An 18,119-nucleotide genomic window follows, 5' to 3' on the forward strand; every position below is an offset into this window, starting at 1 on the left:
TGGATAGGTAGATGGATGGATGGATAGAGAAATGGATGGATGGATGGATGGGTGAACGGGTGGATGGATAGGTAGATGGATGAATGGATAGATAGATAAGTAGATGGATGAATGGATCAATGGAGGATGAATAGGTAGATGGATGGATGGATGGATGGATGGATGGATGGATGGATAGGTTGATAGATGAATGGATAGGGGTAGATGGATGAATGGATGGATAAGTGGATGGATAGAGGAATAGATGGATGGATGGATGGATGGGTAGATGAATTGATGGATGGATGAATTGATGGATGGGCGAATGGATTGATGGATACCTTTAAAAAATCCCATATTCTGGGCAGATACATATTGTCGCCGTACTCTTAAACTTACACAGCTACCCAATCTGGTTATCTCCCCTACCGCATCCGCTCGGCATTCACAGACATCTACAGAATAGTTTAAAATGGGGCTTCGTGTTGTTGTTTTTTTAAACTCGATAAAAAGTGGCTGTATAAGAAATTACCAAAATGAAGTAATGGCTTGTGTGTAATAGTGAACACGGCTCTGTTCAGTATATAGGTTTTCCTATAAGCACTCGTTAACGATCTCCGTCGGTGGGCCCATTGGGTTATTTCTCATTTCAGCCAGTGCACCACGACTGGTATATCAAAGGCGGTGGTATGTGATATCCTGTCTGTGGGATGGTGCATAGGAAAGAAAATTTCGTCTAATGGAAAATTGTATATGGTTTCTTCTCTAAGACTATATGTCAGAACGACCAAATGATTAGCATCAATAGCCGATGATTAATACATTAACGTGACCCAGTCGTGTAGTTAAACAAAACGAATTTTAAACTTTTGACGAGATCTCATCTTGACGCCTTATTGAAAACTTCGGAACGCTACAAAGCGCTCGCGTTAATTCTACACACAAGGTATTTCATACTTAAGTAAATCAATAGAAAAAAAAAAGGTGAGACCAAAATATACTTTATAACAAAATACATCATTTGCCGGCCATAAAGAGGACTGCCACAAAGAGGACCTCACTCCAGACTAGTTTACTAAATAAAAACTAGGACAGGACAGAGCTCATTGGAATAATTACAGCTGTGATGACATTCACCCAAGAATCACTGTCATAACGTAATGATAGCGGGTGTAGCGGGTGTTCATAAAGTACCAATCCTGCCTGTTGCTTTATGTAAGCTGTGATTAAGCAAGAAAAAAAGGTCAATGATAAATTCAAGACAGAATCCCAAGAAACTGTTATAACGGTTTCATGGTTAATAGTTTAGATGGAAACCCAGACTGCCAATGTGTAACAAGACACAAAGTTGCCTTCGAATACTCGTAAACATTCTGTGATTAATGGTAGCCGTCATGACCTTGTCAAAATGTCCCTTTGGCTTTGCCGTGTGCAGGTATACGGTTGGGAATGTGAAAGCAGATTTTGCCTTCAAATTTGCCACTGCTGATAGCGTGTTAGAAGCAATTGGTTGTTGTAAGTAGCCCGTGTTGTATTTTTCAAAGAACCGTACATACTCGTTAACAAAGAAATGTGCGTTCAGCTTAACACGTTTAGCAGGTTTAATCAAGTTAACATATTCCCCTTTTAATGTATATATTCTGATACGTGGGCAGGTAACCACAACTGCATGTATATTCTAATATAATTAATAATTAAACACTCATTACAACAATAATACGTTTTTCGACTTGGATAAATTCGGCCGCAGATAAAATTTTGTTTCACAAGATCTGGGGAGACCTTTAATCGCCTATGATAAAAAAAATAAAAACATTGACACGAAGGTGACCCCTAGGTGCCAGGGGTGCTCCATCCCTTTTGATAGCAAAAGGGGAGGATTTACTAACCTGGCATCGCTTACCTATATTAATTAACCCGCTTTTTCGGTTGAGAGTAACTCCAAAACGGTACCGTAATTTGGAGTGGGATTCAGAGGTAACTAAGTTATCCCAATAAACATTTGTATCATAGCATAATACACCCCCCCCCACACACACCCCACCCCCCCCCCACACACACACACACACACTCCACTGCATGGTGATTGGAGTAATATGGGTCAGTATGATTGTCACGGGGATTCTATAATACCCGTAACTGAATAAAACACGATTATCAAAATATCTCTCCTAACTGTATATCTATTAGATCTCTCTGTAACAGGCGGTATATATCCGCTTTGGCTCGTCTCTAGGTATGATCAGAGATACGATCTTATATAAAGTAGATATTATTATAGCACGTTTAGTTCACTAGAAAACACAACAAAAACACAATACACTTTGGAATATGTATTAACCTACGCTGACAAATGTACAGCCGCAGTAGTTAATTAGTAACAACAATAATAACAACCCAGAACTGATCACTTAATTAGTTAATCTCTAGGTGTTTAGATTACACAATATGCTAATCACTTCACCGTGACACAACACCCACACGTGTGATAATTGAGACACGCTTCTAGGAGAAGTTAATTAATAAAGGAATTACCACTCTATTCCTAACTGGTTAATTTTTAATTAACCCTTACTACTCGTTCAGTAACGTGTGATAATTGAGAAACGCTTCCAGGGGAACTTAATTAATAAAGGAATTACAGCTCTATTCCTAACGGGTTAATTTTTAATTAACCCTTAACTACTCATTCAGTAACCTTGTAACACAAAATTAATACTGGTACCTATCACAATAAAGACAATAACCTACAGTTTACCTAGGTCTTCTAGGATGACTGGCTAAGCTTCATATTACCAAATACTCGTATAATGTTAGAACAATAAGTCTACGATTTACTTCGTCAGATGACCGAAGACACTGTCTAAAGAATATTGGTATAATACAGTATTAAAATATTTAAAGTCACATCAATCACATCAAGGTTATACAACAGAGCAGAAATAAAATATTTACCAAAAGTCCAAACGGACTAACGTTTCCCCTGGACGCCTTCCTATTTCGTTCTCCCCATAACTCTAAAACACTAGCTATTTATTATAAATCGAAATATCGCCTGGGGGTAAATCGCGGCACCGAATCTTATCATCTGATATTCCACCTCTACCAGAGTCGGTATATTTCTCTCTGATCGTCAGTCTGGCTGTCGCCAATCCGCGACCAATCCCCTGGCCATAAACAGCACTACCGGAGATATTACGTAACTACTAGCCACATGGCCTCAACACCTGCTCTGTGTGTGTATTAGGCGTAACGATCGAGGACTGTCGCGCAGAAGTATTACGTAACAAGTTGCCCACCTGGCTAAGTGCAATGAACTGCACACGGCCCTCTAACACAATTAATAACGCCACAGGCGAAAAGAAATTAAGAGCATGTACCGTCACACACCCCCACCTCAAAAAGGATATTTCCTCTACTCTAGGAATAGGGAGATATACTACATTAAAACAAAAGGTGCGTTAACCGACGCATATCGGCATTTATAACACATGTAATAATAAGGTGACTACCAGTAATCACACTGAGTATCTGAGTCCCTGGTATACAAATAAAATATATATAAACAAAACAGAAATCAAGAATGTCAACACATTATCATAACGTTCAACTTCGGGACAGGGCATCAGCGATTACATTGGATGTGCCCTTGATATGTCCAATGGTAATTGGGTATTCTTGCAGAAGAAGACTCCATCTCAAAACTCTCTGGTTGGAGGCTTTCATTAGGATGGTCCAGTCCGTCTTCGTCTTCTTGGAACAGCACAGCTCCAGCACCCACGTCACTGGCACCCACAGCTAGCTTGAAAGGCACTCGGTAGTCTGGTGCTGCCATCACGGGAGACGAGTAGCGCCTCTGCTTGATACGGTTGAATGACTTCTCGCATTCACCTGACCACTGGAACTTCGTTTCTTTCTTTTTCAGTGTCGCACGTTTTCCAGGTTTTCTCCGATAGGCATGCTGTCCAATCGATGTAGCGTTGGGTTTCAAGCGCACATCCTGGCTTAAGGGGTTGGTAATCGTTGGAAGGTTCTGACAAATGGAAACATTGTCTTGTTTCAACGTAGTTAACTTTGCTCGCTGGGGGTTCAAGTCTGCTAGAATCTGACTGTTGGCCAATTTTCTCTCTGCAGTCTTGACTTCATCACAGGAAATTGAGTGACTCTCAATTTGGACCGGTAACTCTGGAACTATCGGCAGTCTGTCAAAATAACCTTTTAGCAAATTGATGTGACAATACCTACTTTTCCTAACCCTATCAGGAGTGTTTATCACATACCCTGTCTCATTAACCCGTTTGAGCACAACATAGGGCCCGAAATACCTGTTCTGCACAGAACCCCGTTTAATAGGAAGGTACAGCAGCACCTTATCCCCTGGTTTAAATTCCCGACTCCTAGCCTTCTTATCAAACACTGATTTTATTTTGCTCTGAGCTTGGCTCAGTTGCTTCCTATCCTTTCTATCTCTAACTCTCTTATTCATTAATACTCCCTTGTCCACAGTTAACAAAGTAGTGCGAGCTGCCAACAAATTTGGATCAGCCCCCTGCTCTAGTACTAACTCTTGTCTATTACAAGGTAAATCCCCTCTATCAAACACATCTGGTTCAATTCCCCTCTGCGGGAGATCAACAGGTTCCACAACATTTAATTCCTCAGTTGACTTATCTACCATTTTACTGATAACCTTATCCACTCCAATTTCATGGCTCACACACGTATCAGACAAATCACAAATATCCTCTGCCTCTTGTGTTACCTTTCTGGCCATAGCCCTAGTCTTTACACACGCAGGATATCTAATCTCATCAACCTCACACTCTTTTATGGGTAAAGGGCTGTCTTTAATCAACAACTGGTCACATTTCGGCTAACAACACTGACTAGTCAAATCATTACCCAACAAAACTCCTATGTTTTCAACAGGCAAGTCCTTCACAACACCCATAATGACTGGTCCCGTCACAAACTTCGAACACAAGAAAACCTTATGTAACCTGACAACCATATTTTCTCCAGTAACCGAGGTTAAAGCCAAACTACGTCCCGTATCTGAATTTTCAGTACCAGCTAACACTCTTGCGTGATCAGACTCTGACTACACCCGGTATCTCTATAGATTGATATTGCCTTAGGACTCAATTCTTGTTTCACATCACAAACCATACCAGTGGACACATACGGGTTTACTTTCTCTGCCATGGGACTAACCATTAACTCTCTCGCTAACGGAGCTGACCTCACTAAACCGACCACTTGCGCATTATCGCGTTTCCTTTTAAAACAGTCCCCGATAAGATGGTTATCCTTTTTACAGTAACTGCAATGTGGACGAAAAGTTTGTGCATTGGCTGATAATGCAGGTCTATCCTTACTTTGCCCACCAGGTGCATTCCTTGCCTGACTAGCTGACCAACTAGATGACTCTCCCCGATAGTTACTTTCCCGGGGAAAACCTGGCTGAAATTTCTTCTAATCACCCTGTTGTAAAGAGCTACCCGGTACTGCCTGAGCTTTTTGTATTAACACGTAATCATCTGCCACTATGCCTGCCTCCTCTATCTTTTTGACATCACGATCCTCTAAATGAATACGTAAGCTAACTGGTAATCCATTTTTAATGTCCTGTAAGATCAACAACTCCCGTAACTCGGTATATGACTCTACCTGATGAGAAATCACCCATTTATCAAACATCCCTGCCTTCTTAGCCACAAACTCACTATAAGACTGACCCTGCGTTTTTCTCAACTCGCTATACCGTAACCAATAATCCTCAGGTCGTAATTCATAAGTCCTCAACACTGCCGCCTTAACTAGGTCGTACTGACTTGCTCGCTCATCACTCATTGAATTATAAGCTACACTAGCCTTCCCCTTAAACTTAGACACGGCTAACAATGTCCACTTAGACTGCGGCCAATTTAGCTGCTTAGCGGCCCGTTCAAAAAGTTGGAAGAACATATCTACCTCCTGGTCATCAAATACAGGTACTGATCTATAAGCCTCCGACATGTTAAAACCATTTCCTGCCTCACGTCTAACTTCTTCAGTATTCTTGCAGGCCATCGGTCTACAGGCTGGTAGGTACTGGGTTCGGATCCCAGTCGAGGCATGGGATTTTTAATCCAGATACCGACTCCAAACCCTGAGTGAGTGCTCCGCAAGGCTCAATGGGTAGGTGTAAACCACTTGCACCGACCAGTGATCCATAACTGGTTCAACAAAGGCCATGGTTTGTGCTATCCTGCCTGTGGGAAGCGCAAATAAAAGATCCCTTGCTGCCTGTCGTAAAGAAGAGTAGCCTATGTGGCGACAGCGGGTTTACTCTAAAAACAGTGTCAGAATGACCATATGTTTGACGTCTAATAGCCGATAAGATTAATCAATGTGCTCTAGTGGCGTCGTTAAATAAAACAAACTTTACTTTTTTTTCTTCAGTATTCAACTTTAACTCATGTTCCACTTTTAATTTTTCTAACTGAAATTCTCTATTACTTTCTTCTTTCTCTCTATCCCCATCTTCTCTTTCTCTCTCTCTCTCTCTATCCCTCTCTTCTCTCTCTCTCTCTCCCTTTCTCTATCCCTCTCTCTATCTCTCTCTCTCTCTCTTCTCTATCTAATGCACGTTCTTCTCTTTCTCTCTCTTTCTCTTCTCTATCTCTATCTCTCTCTTCTCTCTCTCTATCTAATGCACGTTCTTCTGTTTCGTACTCAAGCTTTTTAAAAGCTAATTGTTGTTCCACACTTAACTCATTTATCTCTATCTCTGGAACAATCACCAAAAACTTCCTGGATAATAATTGTCCTTATATCTCCTAAGGTTTTAGCTGATGTTAAATCAATTTCTCGCTCACCCGCGATTTCAACTAACTCGGCCTTACGTGCTCGCTTAATCTCCACTACACTGAGCGTAGGTCTATCCAGCAAATTCTTATCCATGTTTAGATATGACGCACTTATTATTAATTAATTTTCTAGTGAACAACGTTGCTACTTCTGGTAATTTGTAAAAATAATTTATAAAGCCCCCATTTACAAACAATACTTTTTGTTTAATATGCATGTCCAGTTTCAGATCCGAGACGAGCGCCCCAATTTTCTACTCCTGTCACGGGGATTCTATAATACCCGTAACTGAATAAAACACGATTATCAAAATATCTCTCCTAACTGTATATCTATTAGATCTCTCTGTAACAGGCGGTATATACCCGCTTTGGCTCGTCTCTAGGTATGATCAGAGATACGGCCCTCTAACACAATTAATAACGCCACAGGCGAAAAGAAATTAAGAGCATGTACCGTCACAATGATCATAAATTTCTATCCTTTCTCTCTAGATCTCACCAAACAATCAAAAAAGAAAGTTAACATATTCTCCTTTTATATATTTATTTTTTTATTTTTAGATACTGCGTTGCAAATATTGTCCTATTATAGAAATTGTATCGCCCGTGGTTGTATTTATTCATATTTATTTTTAAAAACATGTTTGTTTGTTCACCTACTTTCCTGTTCACGGAAGATCCAACAGAAAGTGATTGGCTGAATGCACCGGAAATCAATTTTAATTTTTTATTGGTTGCCTTCGTGTTGTGTGTGGTGATGAGTGGTGTATAAATATGGACCCGGGTGGCCTTTACAGCACAAGGAACATCAGATCTTCAGAACAACAGAGATATTTGCCAACACTTCATTGTTAAGTTTTGATTTTCAACAGACCGCAGTTTGTCAGAAACTACCAAGTATAATGGTAAGCATTTTGATTCAGATTTTGCTTATCAAAAGGATAAGTTTTAGTATAAAAAAGATATTTTTTCTTTCTAGTAAAATGTAAAAATTATAAATTGAATGACAAAGGAGTATATCTAAATAAGTTAATTTACTACTTAAATATATAAATATTTTTACTTTGGAGTAGAAACTATATTGTGGTCAAGCAGATCTTCTTCTAGAGACAAAGAACTTGACCGAAACTCGTGAAAACGCCCCTCTCTCTCTCTCTCTCTCTCTCTCTCTCTCTCTCTCTCTCTCTCTCTCTCTCTCTCTCTCTCTCTCTCTCTCTCTCTCTCTCTCTCTCTCTCTCTCTCTCTCTCTCTGTCTGTGGGCGTCCTTCCTTGCCTTATTTTCTCTCTTCAATCTCAAGTCTACATGTATATATATATATATTGTGTGTGTGTGTGTATATATATATTGTGTGTGTGTGTGTGTGTATATATATATATATTGTGTGTGTGTGTATATATATGTGTGTGTGTGTGTGTGTATATATATATATTGTGTGTGTGTGTATATATATGTGTGTGTGTATATATAGTTTTAAAGAAATGAAACTTATATTCAATAAGTGGGCGTACTCTGGGGAGAGGGATCACCCCGCTGAGACTAAACTATTTTTGCAATGCAATATTAGGCTATTCATGTAGCTGTCCACGGAAAATGTTGACATGAGGGTCCATTTGTTTTATATACGAACCCCACCCCAGGCCCAGACCACGCTACGCCCCTGAATAACACAATGGACAAAACGCCCACGAGTTAAACTGGTTGCAGAACGGCCTGTTCTGTTAACAGGCCTCGGTGGTGTCGTGGTTCAGCCATCGGACATATGGCTGGTAGGTACTGGGTTCGCAGCTAGCTACCGGCTCTAACCCAGAAGGAATTTTAACGACTCAGTGGGTAGGTGTAAAACCACTACACAATCGTCTCTCTCACTAACCACCAACAACTGACAACTAACCCACTGTCCTGGACAGACAGCCAGATAGCTGAGGTGTGTGTGCCCAGAACAGGAAGGAAGGAAGGAAATGTTATATTTAACGACGCACTTAACACATTTTATTTACGGTTATATGGTTAAGGACCACACAGATATTGAGAGAGGAAACACGCTGTCGCCACTTCATGGGCTACTCTTTTTCGATTAGCAGCAAGGGATCTTTTATATGCACCATCCCACAGACAGGATAACACATACCACGGCCTTTGATATACCAGTCGTGGTGCACTGGCTGGAGCGAGAAGTAGCCCAATGGGCCCACCGACGGGGATCGATCCCAAACGGACTGCGCATCGAGCGGGCGCTTTACCACTGGGCAACGTCCCGCCTCCTGCCCAAACCGTCTTTGAACCTTAATATGGATATAAGCACGAAACTAAGTTGAAATGAATGAAATGAAATGTTCTGTTAGTAATGCGAATCTGGGGTCAGAAATGTATTATTTGCGACAAGACTCTCAACTGTTATTCAATTCGCACAAGACATGCCCCCAACTGAAACAAGAAAGATAAAAACAAAGTATAATTGACTTTCTTTGTTACAGTGTACGTCTTAACAGCTCATAACACCTAGTTATCGATTATAGACTCGTCTGCTATAAATACCAACTGCTGAAATCGCAGTATTTACCATGTAATGTGGAAGATGTGTTTCATTTTGTTTTAAAGTATCTAATATACATGTACCATAATTTAAGAAAAAAAAATACATTGAACCTTACAACTTTACAACTGGAAGAAACTTTAATTTTAATTTAATTTAATTTAATTATTTTAAAATCTACTTGTTTTACGCAGCTAGTTACAATGCAAGAGGGTATTCGTATTTAAATGTTTTATTTTCAGAAACTGTTGATAGTCGTGCTTGTCTGTATGGTGGCGCTATGCAGTTCGGCAAAACTTGCTGCTCAGAGTGTAAACATTTGCCCCGCTACGGATCTGACCGAATCGTTCTACGCAGATAAGGTGGCCTACAACTCTAGGACGTACAGGAGCAATAGGTAAAGAACGAACGTGTTCGTTGTCACAATCGGTTATCTTCGGTGACTTCTTAAAGTCGCAGACTCTAGTTTTTAAAAACACTATGAAGTATCTGCTCCAACCTTGGAGCCATTTGTGATAACTGAATTCAGACATTACTTATATTTGATCATTCAGATTATCTATTTCCGAACGTCCGAAGTGTTTCTGGTCATCGTAGTGTTTTCACTAGCTCAAGAATTTTTCATAATTCTTAAAACGCACGTACCTCTGAGAAATAACGGTTATGGAGACGAGCTCCAGTCGATGTTTAAAGGGAGATGACTCTTATTTCACTATATTTAATATAATTTACATACCCAGTTATGTTACAGTTTTGTATGTTAACCGAACTTCGTTATCCACTTTGCGGGATGAAACTAGTTTTGGTAATTTGGTAATTTCGACATTAGGTCTTATATAGGAAAGCCGCTCCATTTGTAGCAAGGGATCTTTTATATGCACCACCCCACAGACAGGATAGCACATACCACGGCTGGGTCTGCGGCTTTAAAAAAATACAGCGGCATGCTCCGGTGGCCGGGCATTTGAAGGTTAGGGGTGTAAAACAGGTTAGCCCACTTTAACACGGGTATATTTTGGGCTGTTACACCGGTAGTATTTTCAGTGTACAACCTTTGTAATAAAACATGATATACACGATATGCAAAAGAATATCATTCTGGCCGTTTCGGTCATGCAATGCACCACCCCAGAGATATAATAGCACACACCACGGCCTTTGATATATCGGTCGTGATGCAGTGGCTGGAGTTATTCCGTTAATTTTATACATTGATAAACCATTTCAAACACAAACAAATTTCAAATTATACACTCAAAATTCTAGAGGTTCTAGAATACGGTGGCCCGATGCCCCCGAGGCCAGTGGTTTTTAGACTCGCGACACCAACAGATTATTTGTGTGAGCCCGATGACAAGTGGAGTTTATATGTAAATAAATATATACTCATTCATAAGTGACAAAACGTTCATTTGTTTGATGTTAGTAATCGCTACTAAACTGACGACGTTTCTTCTCTTTTTTTTCCTTTCTTTTGTTTTCTTTTTTTTTTTGCATGCTTTGTGTACAAACCATAACGTATGCCTAATATGTTGTGTATATTAACTAACTGTTTTAAACAGGATCTCAGTATGCAAAACGTACTATTATTATTATTATTATTATTATTATAGAACCCAGCATAGACAGTAAGCATTATAGTAGAACATAAATATTAATGTTTATTTTTGTTGTAGGAAAGCCGAAGCTGAGTTAACCAAAATGCTTGGTGCCGAGACTATAAAAAAGATGGAGTCTTCCGCCAGGTGTGTCGGCCCAGACGAGAAGCCGGTGTCGACTTCCGGTACGAGTTGCGAGCCGTGTCCATCGAGGGCGTACCATCTGCACAAGTTCAACAGGAACCGCTGTGTCGTGATCTTGCCACACATCCAGCTAGTCCGATATGTTAGATGCAGGTAAAGAGGGGCCCGGATTTCTCAGTTATCATACACATGTACTCTTAGTTATCATACACATATGTTCTTTTTTTTTCTCTCTCTCTCTCTCTCTCTCTCTCTCTCTCTCTCTCTCTCTCTCTCTCTCTCTCTCTCTCTCTCTCTCTCTCTCTCTCTCTCTCTCTCTCTCTCTCTCTCTCTCTCTCTCTCTCTCTCTCTCTCTCTCTCTCTCTCTCTCTCTCTCTCTCTCTCTCATTATCCTTCTCCCTTTATTTCTGTGTGTCTGCCTATTTCTCTATCTTTCTGTTGCTTTATCTATGTCTATATGTATGTCTCTCTATCTAGGTCTATACTTACATTTTATACATATACATATTTGTATTTTTTGTTGCTTCAGTTACCGGTCATGTTACCAGTTTTGTCCATGTGGAAAGAAGCGATGTAGGAACTACGGTTGGTCAAAGACGTGGTTCTTCGCCTTCTGCTTCCAGCCGTACGGCAGCTGGCACGTCGGTCTCAACTACTACTACCTCTGGTTACCCCAGGACTGCTTGTGTTATTAAACATCACTGGGTCGATGTCAAATTAAATCTTGTGTTTGTGTGTGTTGGTTTTGTTTTGTTTCTTCGTTTTAAATATATCTATCTCTTTGCCGAATTTGAATTATTATGTTCGTTTAATAGTAGATAGAGCAGTTATAATTTGATGGTTTAATAGTAGATAATTTGAGAAAAAAAGAAGAAAAAACCCTGCTATTAAATTTAATAGTAAATATTGAAAATAAAGTGTTATCTTCGAGTATGTTTCATTAATCATAAATAAAATATTTTTAAAAATAATTGTTTGTTTTTCGTTTGTTAGTTTATATAGTTTTGTTAGTGTATATAGTTTTGTTAGTTTAATAGGTTTTAGGGGTCCAGTAAATGTTGAGTTTTTTTTTGTTATTTGTTTTTAACATACAGCAATATTTAAAGGCAGAGGCATGGAATGCGTGACTTAAAATACACACTGTGTGAACGTTCTTCTCCAACTAACGTTCTCTACCATGAACCGTGTCGCAGATAGTTTAACAGCTAGCGTTATCTATAAATGAACGATGCTTATTTTCCCTTATTTATGGCTACCAAGAATATCGAAAATAAGGCGCATATGATGACTGTGTGTGTGTGTGGGGGGGGGGGGGGGGGGGGGTTAATTTGGAAATTTGGAATAGCAATTAGCAAAAAGTTCATAGAATTTTAAAAATATGTGTTTATCTGTGTGTGTCAGTTATGGGCCAAGTGTTACAACCATAGTCACACACACACAGTTTAGTTGTTTAAAACATAATTCGTGATCTCATAATAAAGTGTCATTGACTTGATCCCTGCTACTGTCTGACATTTTTTGTTCGTTTCTCGTTTTTGGTTTGGGGTTTTTTTGCGATGCAAGCCTAAAGCTGTTACATATGGAGCCGACGTAGGGACTGGGTGTGATCGTAAGACAAGAATACAATTATAAACCGGGAAGGAACTGTAACAGTTTCAACTGCCCGTGGCCCACACTTGAATTGGTGTGTGTGTGTGTGTGTGTGTGTGTGTGTGTCTGTGTGTGTGTGTATGTGCGCGCGCGCGCAGGCGTGTTTGCGTACGTGTGTGTATGCGTGCGTGATACTTGCTGCGGCAGTAGCTAGTGATCCTCCGTTTAACCGACCACTGTCCGGCTGCCAGTGTGGGCGGTCCAGCCTTTTCCCACCCGACCGTCTATTTCTCATATGAAGGGAAGAGTTGGTGTAAGCCAACACTTGCGCCCATGACAGGCGTGTGCTACAACAGCTTGTTCTGAACGATGTGGGTGATGCGGTGTCGAGCAGATACACGCGTGATAAACTGTCCGCTCAGTGGAATCACAGAGGAGAGGCTTTCATTTCCTTTATACTTATTTTCGTTCTTGTATCCAATTAAGATTCAAGTACGCTCTCCTGGGCCCACACCTCAGCTATCCGTCCAGGACGGTGGGTTAGTCGTTAGTTAAGAAAAGATGTCCGGTGGTAAATGGCTCGCTTGATGCGCAGTCGATCTAGGATCGATCCCAGGAAGTTCACCCATTTATTTATTTCTCGTTCCAGCCAGTGCACTATGACTGATATATCAAAGGCCGTGGTATGTGCTATCCTGTGGTGGGATTATACATATAAAATATCCCTTGCTATTGATGGAAAAAATGTAACGGGTTTTCTCTCTCAGACTATATTTCAAACTGCATTTACTGGTTGGAACGAGAAATAGTGCAATGAACCCACCGACGAGGATCGATCCTATACCGACCACACATCAGTCGAGCGCTTTACCACTGGGCTACGTCCCGCTCCTCCATTTAGACAGCGTACTGTTCATATGTTACGCCATGGTATATTTATGATGTGCTTTTATGCACACACTCAGATCAAATGTGGTTTCGTCTTTAAGATCACACGTCAAACTTACCAAATGTTTGACATTCAATAGCCAATGATTATTAAATCAATGTGCCCTAGTGGCGTTGGTAAACAAAAGCAAACATATGCCTCAATGGACACATTCCATTTAATATATGCATATTTCAAGATGATTGGGGGAAAATGCTTTGATCAGGTCAGATATTTGAAACATCTTTGTTGTATTCAATGGTATCGGACATCCACAAGGTAACTTTGTCAGTTAATTTGTTGAGCAATGTCACAAGTCAAATATAGTATATTATTTATAAGGTATATTTTTTTTTGTAATGAGCTACACTGTCACTTTCAGATTTCAGACCAGTTTTTACATGCCTTTGTCCACTAGGGTTCAGGCATGCCCCCCCCCCCACCCCCACCCCCCACCCCGGTCTTATCCCTGGCATGGCCAGCGATTCGACCAGGGGGAGAAGGTTAAAAGTGAGATAATTTTGACTTTATACTAAACATGGGGGGGGGGGGGCGGCTTTAATAATTTAGATGTGTCATTCTAAAAAGATATATATGTTATTGGTATATAAAACATTTAGTAGACACTGTTTTTGATCGGGCGACCTAGAGTTGTAATATAGTTATTATAATATACTTTTATTTAGCCCTGGAGGAAAGGTTAACGATTGGGGTGGGCATTGCGACCAATCCAGTTTTGCGGTCCAACACCCAGGTGAGTTTTCACCACCTCACTGGGCCGGCGAGTGGCAGGTGGGCAAGGGAGGCCAGACATTCCTAGCCCTAACCCTAACACCCAATCGCCAAGGCCCTACCGCCCTATTTCTGACATACCTAGCCCCCCCCCCCCCCTACCCCAGGCCATGGGTGGCCATTCCGGCAAGTGGTGACAAAGGTTGATATGGGTGAGCCTTGAGGGGCTCTATTAACACACCTAGGTGTGTTTTAGAAGAAGTGTGGTTAGAAACCACCATATGCTGAATAGCCATAAGGTGATGGCTAGTGGAGTTGGGTCATAAGGTGATGACCTTGGTTGAAGATGGGTATTCCAGCCGCCGAGCTCGTGTGGTGGAGCGAATAGTTCCTGCCTATGGTTAAAAGAAAATTGTTAAAAAAGAGAAGGGAAGAACTACTAAACGCACTCTAATTGTTATTTTTGAGTAGGTACTCCTCAAAGAAGTCCTCAACATTCGCCGCAAGTATATTTTACCATTGTACTATGAGTCACATATACGGATAGCCCAGACAAGCCATTAATGTACAAATGCCCTGTCTGCACGTCGGAACTATACAGTAACACAAGCAGACAGGCGAGCGATCTGACCCTATGACCGCTTTAATTGTAAAAAAATAAAAACATGTTATGCAGTTAAAAATGATAATTTATAATTCATATAAAACATTAGTAATAAGTTAAAAGTGTCTGTACTAAAAATAGTATGCTAAAATTAAAATAACATATATGATTTACAACATACAATAACACAATAAAAAAAGGCCTTGTTGGTGAAGCATTCTGCCAGGAATACCTTCGCTCCATGGTCATGTAAGCTAGCTGAAGAGCAAGTATATTATTAGAATAAGTAAGCATTAAAAGTAGGGGCCTAGTCTTACCAAAGGCCATATTACATATAAAACTCATAAGAAAAGGATAATTATACGGTAAACATAGATAATAAATTGATAAAATAAGCAATTACAGCACCAGAGGGCCTCTGCAGGGAGACCATGAGTGACTTGCAAATAGCTATACAAAAATAAAAGAAGCAAAGCATAACATAAAACATAAGGTTAATATAAAACAAAGCATTAATACAGTCTAGCAAAAATAATCATATAAAAAAAGCCTTCCTCTCTGGCTAAGAAATGCAATAAATATTGTCCATTACTTACCAATGGACAATATATTAAAAACCATGCTAAGAGGATATTGGGTTACCAGAGTCCAGAGTGTACCTATATGTATAAGCAAAAAACATATATATTAGTTTTTAGGTAATATATAGGTGATAAGCTGTAATAAAAGTAAATGATTATTAGAAATGAAAGAAAATGGTATGTAAGCTAGTATGCATGTCCCGTCTAACCTCCGGGACAGCCCTGCCGGAGGTTAAGCCCAGTGTGTCGGTTCATCCAGAATTCAACCTCTTCCATAATTCTTCCACACCAAACCAATCCGCCCAAATATCAAGCTTGGAATCTGTCACATATTCCCCTAGGAGAGATGTTTATTGGGATTTAATACATTAGTTATATTAAATGCCAGACCCAGATCTAAAAGTCTTTTCTTAAAGTTAACTCTAATATTATTATATTTATTACAATTAAATAAATAATGTTCAACATTATCTAAAACATTACATTGTGGACAATTGGAAGAATTAGCTGCTTTAATTCTATATTTAGTATCATATAACTCTATGACTACTCCAAGACGTAGTCTGGTTAGGATTTTAGTTAAGTAAATATTATGAGAAGTAGGTCCAGGTGTGTTGACTTTTGGTTTAAGTTTAAGATGTCATTTATTGTTGTTATTTAACCAGTCAGTTTGCCAGAGTTTAAGTATTTCGACATTGGCCATGGACATGATCTCAGTATAGTTGTAACCAAGTCCACAGCCAATATTAGAATCATTTAGTGATTTTTTGGCATTAATGTCGGCGTGCTCGTTCTTAATAATTCCCACGTGGGCAGGCACCCATTCCATAGTAATGGTGATGCCTTTACCCACAAGGAATTATGGAGGGCATAGATTTTATGGATAAGGTCCTTTCTGGCAGAGTCAGCTCTCCTTATAGCCAAAAGAGAGCTAAGACTGTCAAAAAAGATAACATATTTTTTTCGATTATTAAAATTGGAGTTGATCCAAAGAAGAGCGTGGAAGATTGCCATGAGTTTAGCAGTATATACTGAAATATGACAATCTAGTTCTCCCTTATAAATTGCTTTAAAGGCGGGTCAGGTTGAACATAGAAAGCCATGGCAGTTCTTCCAGTAACCGGGTCTTTGGATCCATCAGTATAAATATGGACATGATTTGAATAAATTTCTTGAACGTTACCTCTGAATATCACATTTTAAAGGGCTCAGTCATTTGCTAGTATTGTTTCCCTTATGAGAAGGGGTACTAACGGTCTATTTTGTTGCCAGGGTAAACACATTTTGTATGAATCATTACTGATTGGAAGATTATTTATTTTAAGAGCCTTGCATAGTTTGTGCATCAGTATGCCAAAAGAATCACCCACTCCTTCTGTTGATTTGAACCCCAATCCAATTTTATTAGCTGGATGAGTATCAATTTGATTAACTGGTTTATGGGCGTTAAATGTTTACATTTCATCCAGTATTTCAAACAAAGTTTATTTCTAATTTGAGTCAAAGGTGGGATACCGAGTTCTGCCTGAATATTAGCTGTCGGGGTTGTTATACAGGCTTTAGAAATAATCCTTAAGGCTTTATTTTGGACTAAATCTAGGGCATTTAATATATTGGGGTCAGCACAACAGAAGGCTTGGGCGCCATACTGTAGTTTAGAAACTATAAAGGCATTATATAGCATTATTAAAGTTGTTCTATCTGCACCCCAATTGGTTCCAGACAGAATTCTAAGAATGTTAATGTAAGACCCACTATGTGCTACTATATCATCTATAGGATTTTTAAAGGTGAGGGCCTGGTCAAAAATTATGCCTAAAAATTTGACTTTATTGACTTGTGTTAATTTTTTATTATTTAGGGTTAAATTAAGCCTATAGTTCGAACCTCTGGATTTATGCTTGAAAAAATACAAACAGTTTTAGATTCAGAAAGTTTGATTCCACAAGAATCGGACCATTTTACCAGTTTGTCAATATCAGATCAGATAAAAATTTGGTCATTTAGAAAGCTTACAGCATTAGGAAGAATTACAATTCTCAAAACTTTAATAATACCTAAAATCACATACTTATTAATATCATTACCAAATCCACCAAAATACATTATAGAAGATTTAAATAAAATGTTTTTCAAATTTATTTGGCTAAATAAACCCGAAAAAATTAAGCGAGATATATTAACACAAGATTACAAATACGGTGGTTTAAAAATGCCAAATATACATCATATTATGACCTCTTTAAAATCGTCTAAACAACACAAAATGGATAAATTTATTTAAGTCAACCACCGGTCTGACTACAAAATATCTTATTATTCATGGAGATTATTTCATTACATTAAAGCAGAAAAATATCCAAAATAGGTTTTGGAAAGATGTACTTATCAGCTGGCTGTTATTACAGAAAAACCAACATCTTAAAAATACAGAAGATATACAAGGACTGAATATTTGGCACAATACAAAAATACTAAAAGACAATAAACCATTTGTGTATATTCATTATATAAACAAAGGGATTTTGTTCATAAATGACTTACTTGATGATGAAGGAAACATTTTTGATTATAT

At 39.2% G+C, this 18,119-nt stretch overlaps 1 protein-coding gene across 1 annotated transcript; it reads left to right on the forward strand.

Moving 5' to 3' along the window:
* Positions 1–7,605: 7,605 nt before the first annotated feature.
* LOC121389487 lies at positions 7,606–12,080 on the forward strand. Its single transcript, XM_041521138.1, has 4 exons — positions 7,606–7,738; positions 9,610–9,764; positions 11,044–11,262; positions 11,639–12,080. Exons 1-4 carry the CDS (start codon positions 7,736–7,738, stop codon positions 11,802–11,804), a joined length of 543 nt encoding a protein of 180 aa, XP_041377072.1. The 5' UTR covers positions 7,606–7,735; the 3' UTR covers positions 11,805–12,080.
* The last annotated feature ends 6,039 nt before the right edge of the window (positions 12,081–18,119 follow it).

Source organism: Gigantopelta aegis, chromosome 14, assembly GCF_016097555.1.
Source record: "Gigantopelta aegis isolate Gae_Host chromosome 14, Gae_host_genome, whole genome shotgun sequence".
In the NCBI taxonomy this organism is placed as follows: Eukaryota; Metazoa; Mollusca; class Gastropoda; order Neomphalida; family Peltospiridae; genus Gigantopelta; species Gigantopelta aegis.

What these genes read in the sequence shown, in the direction of transcription:
- LOC121389487 (XM_041521138.1), top strand. An exon ending in AGGACGTACAGGAGCAATAG is followed by an intron (nt 9,765 to 11,043) that starts GTAAAGAACGAA and finishes TTTTTGTTGTAG; the next exon opens with GAAAGCCGAAGCTGAGTTAA. An exon ending in GTCCGATATGTTAGATGCAG is followed by an intron (nt 11,263 to 11,638) that starts GTAAAGAGGGGC and finishes TTGTTGCTTCAG; the next exon opens with TTACCGGTCATGTTACCAGT.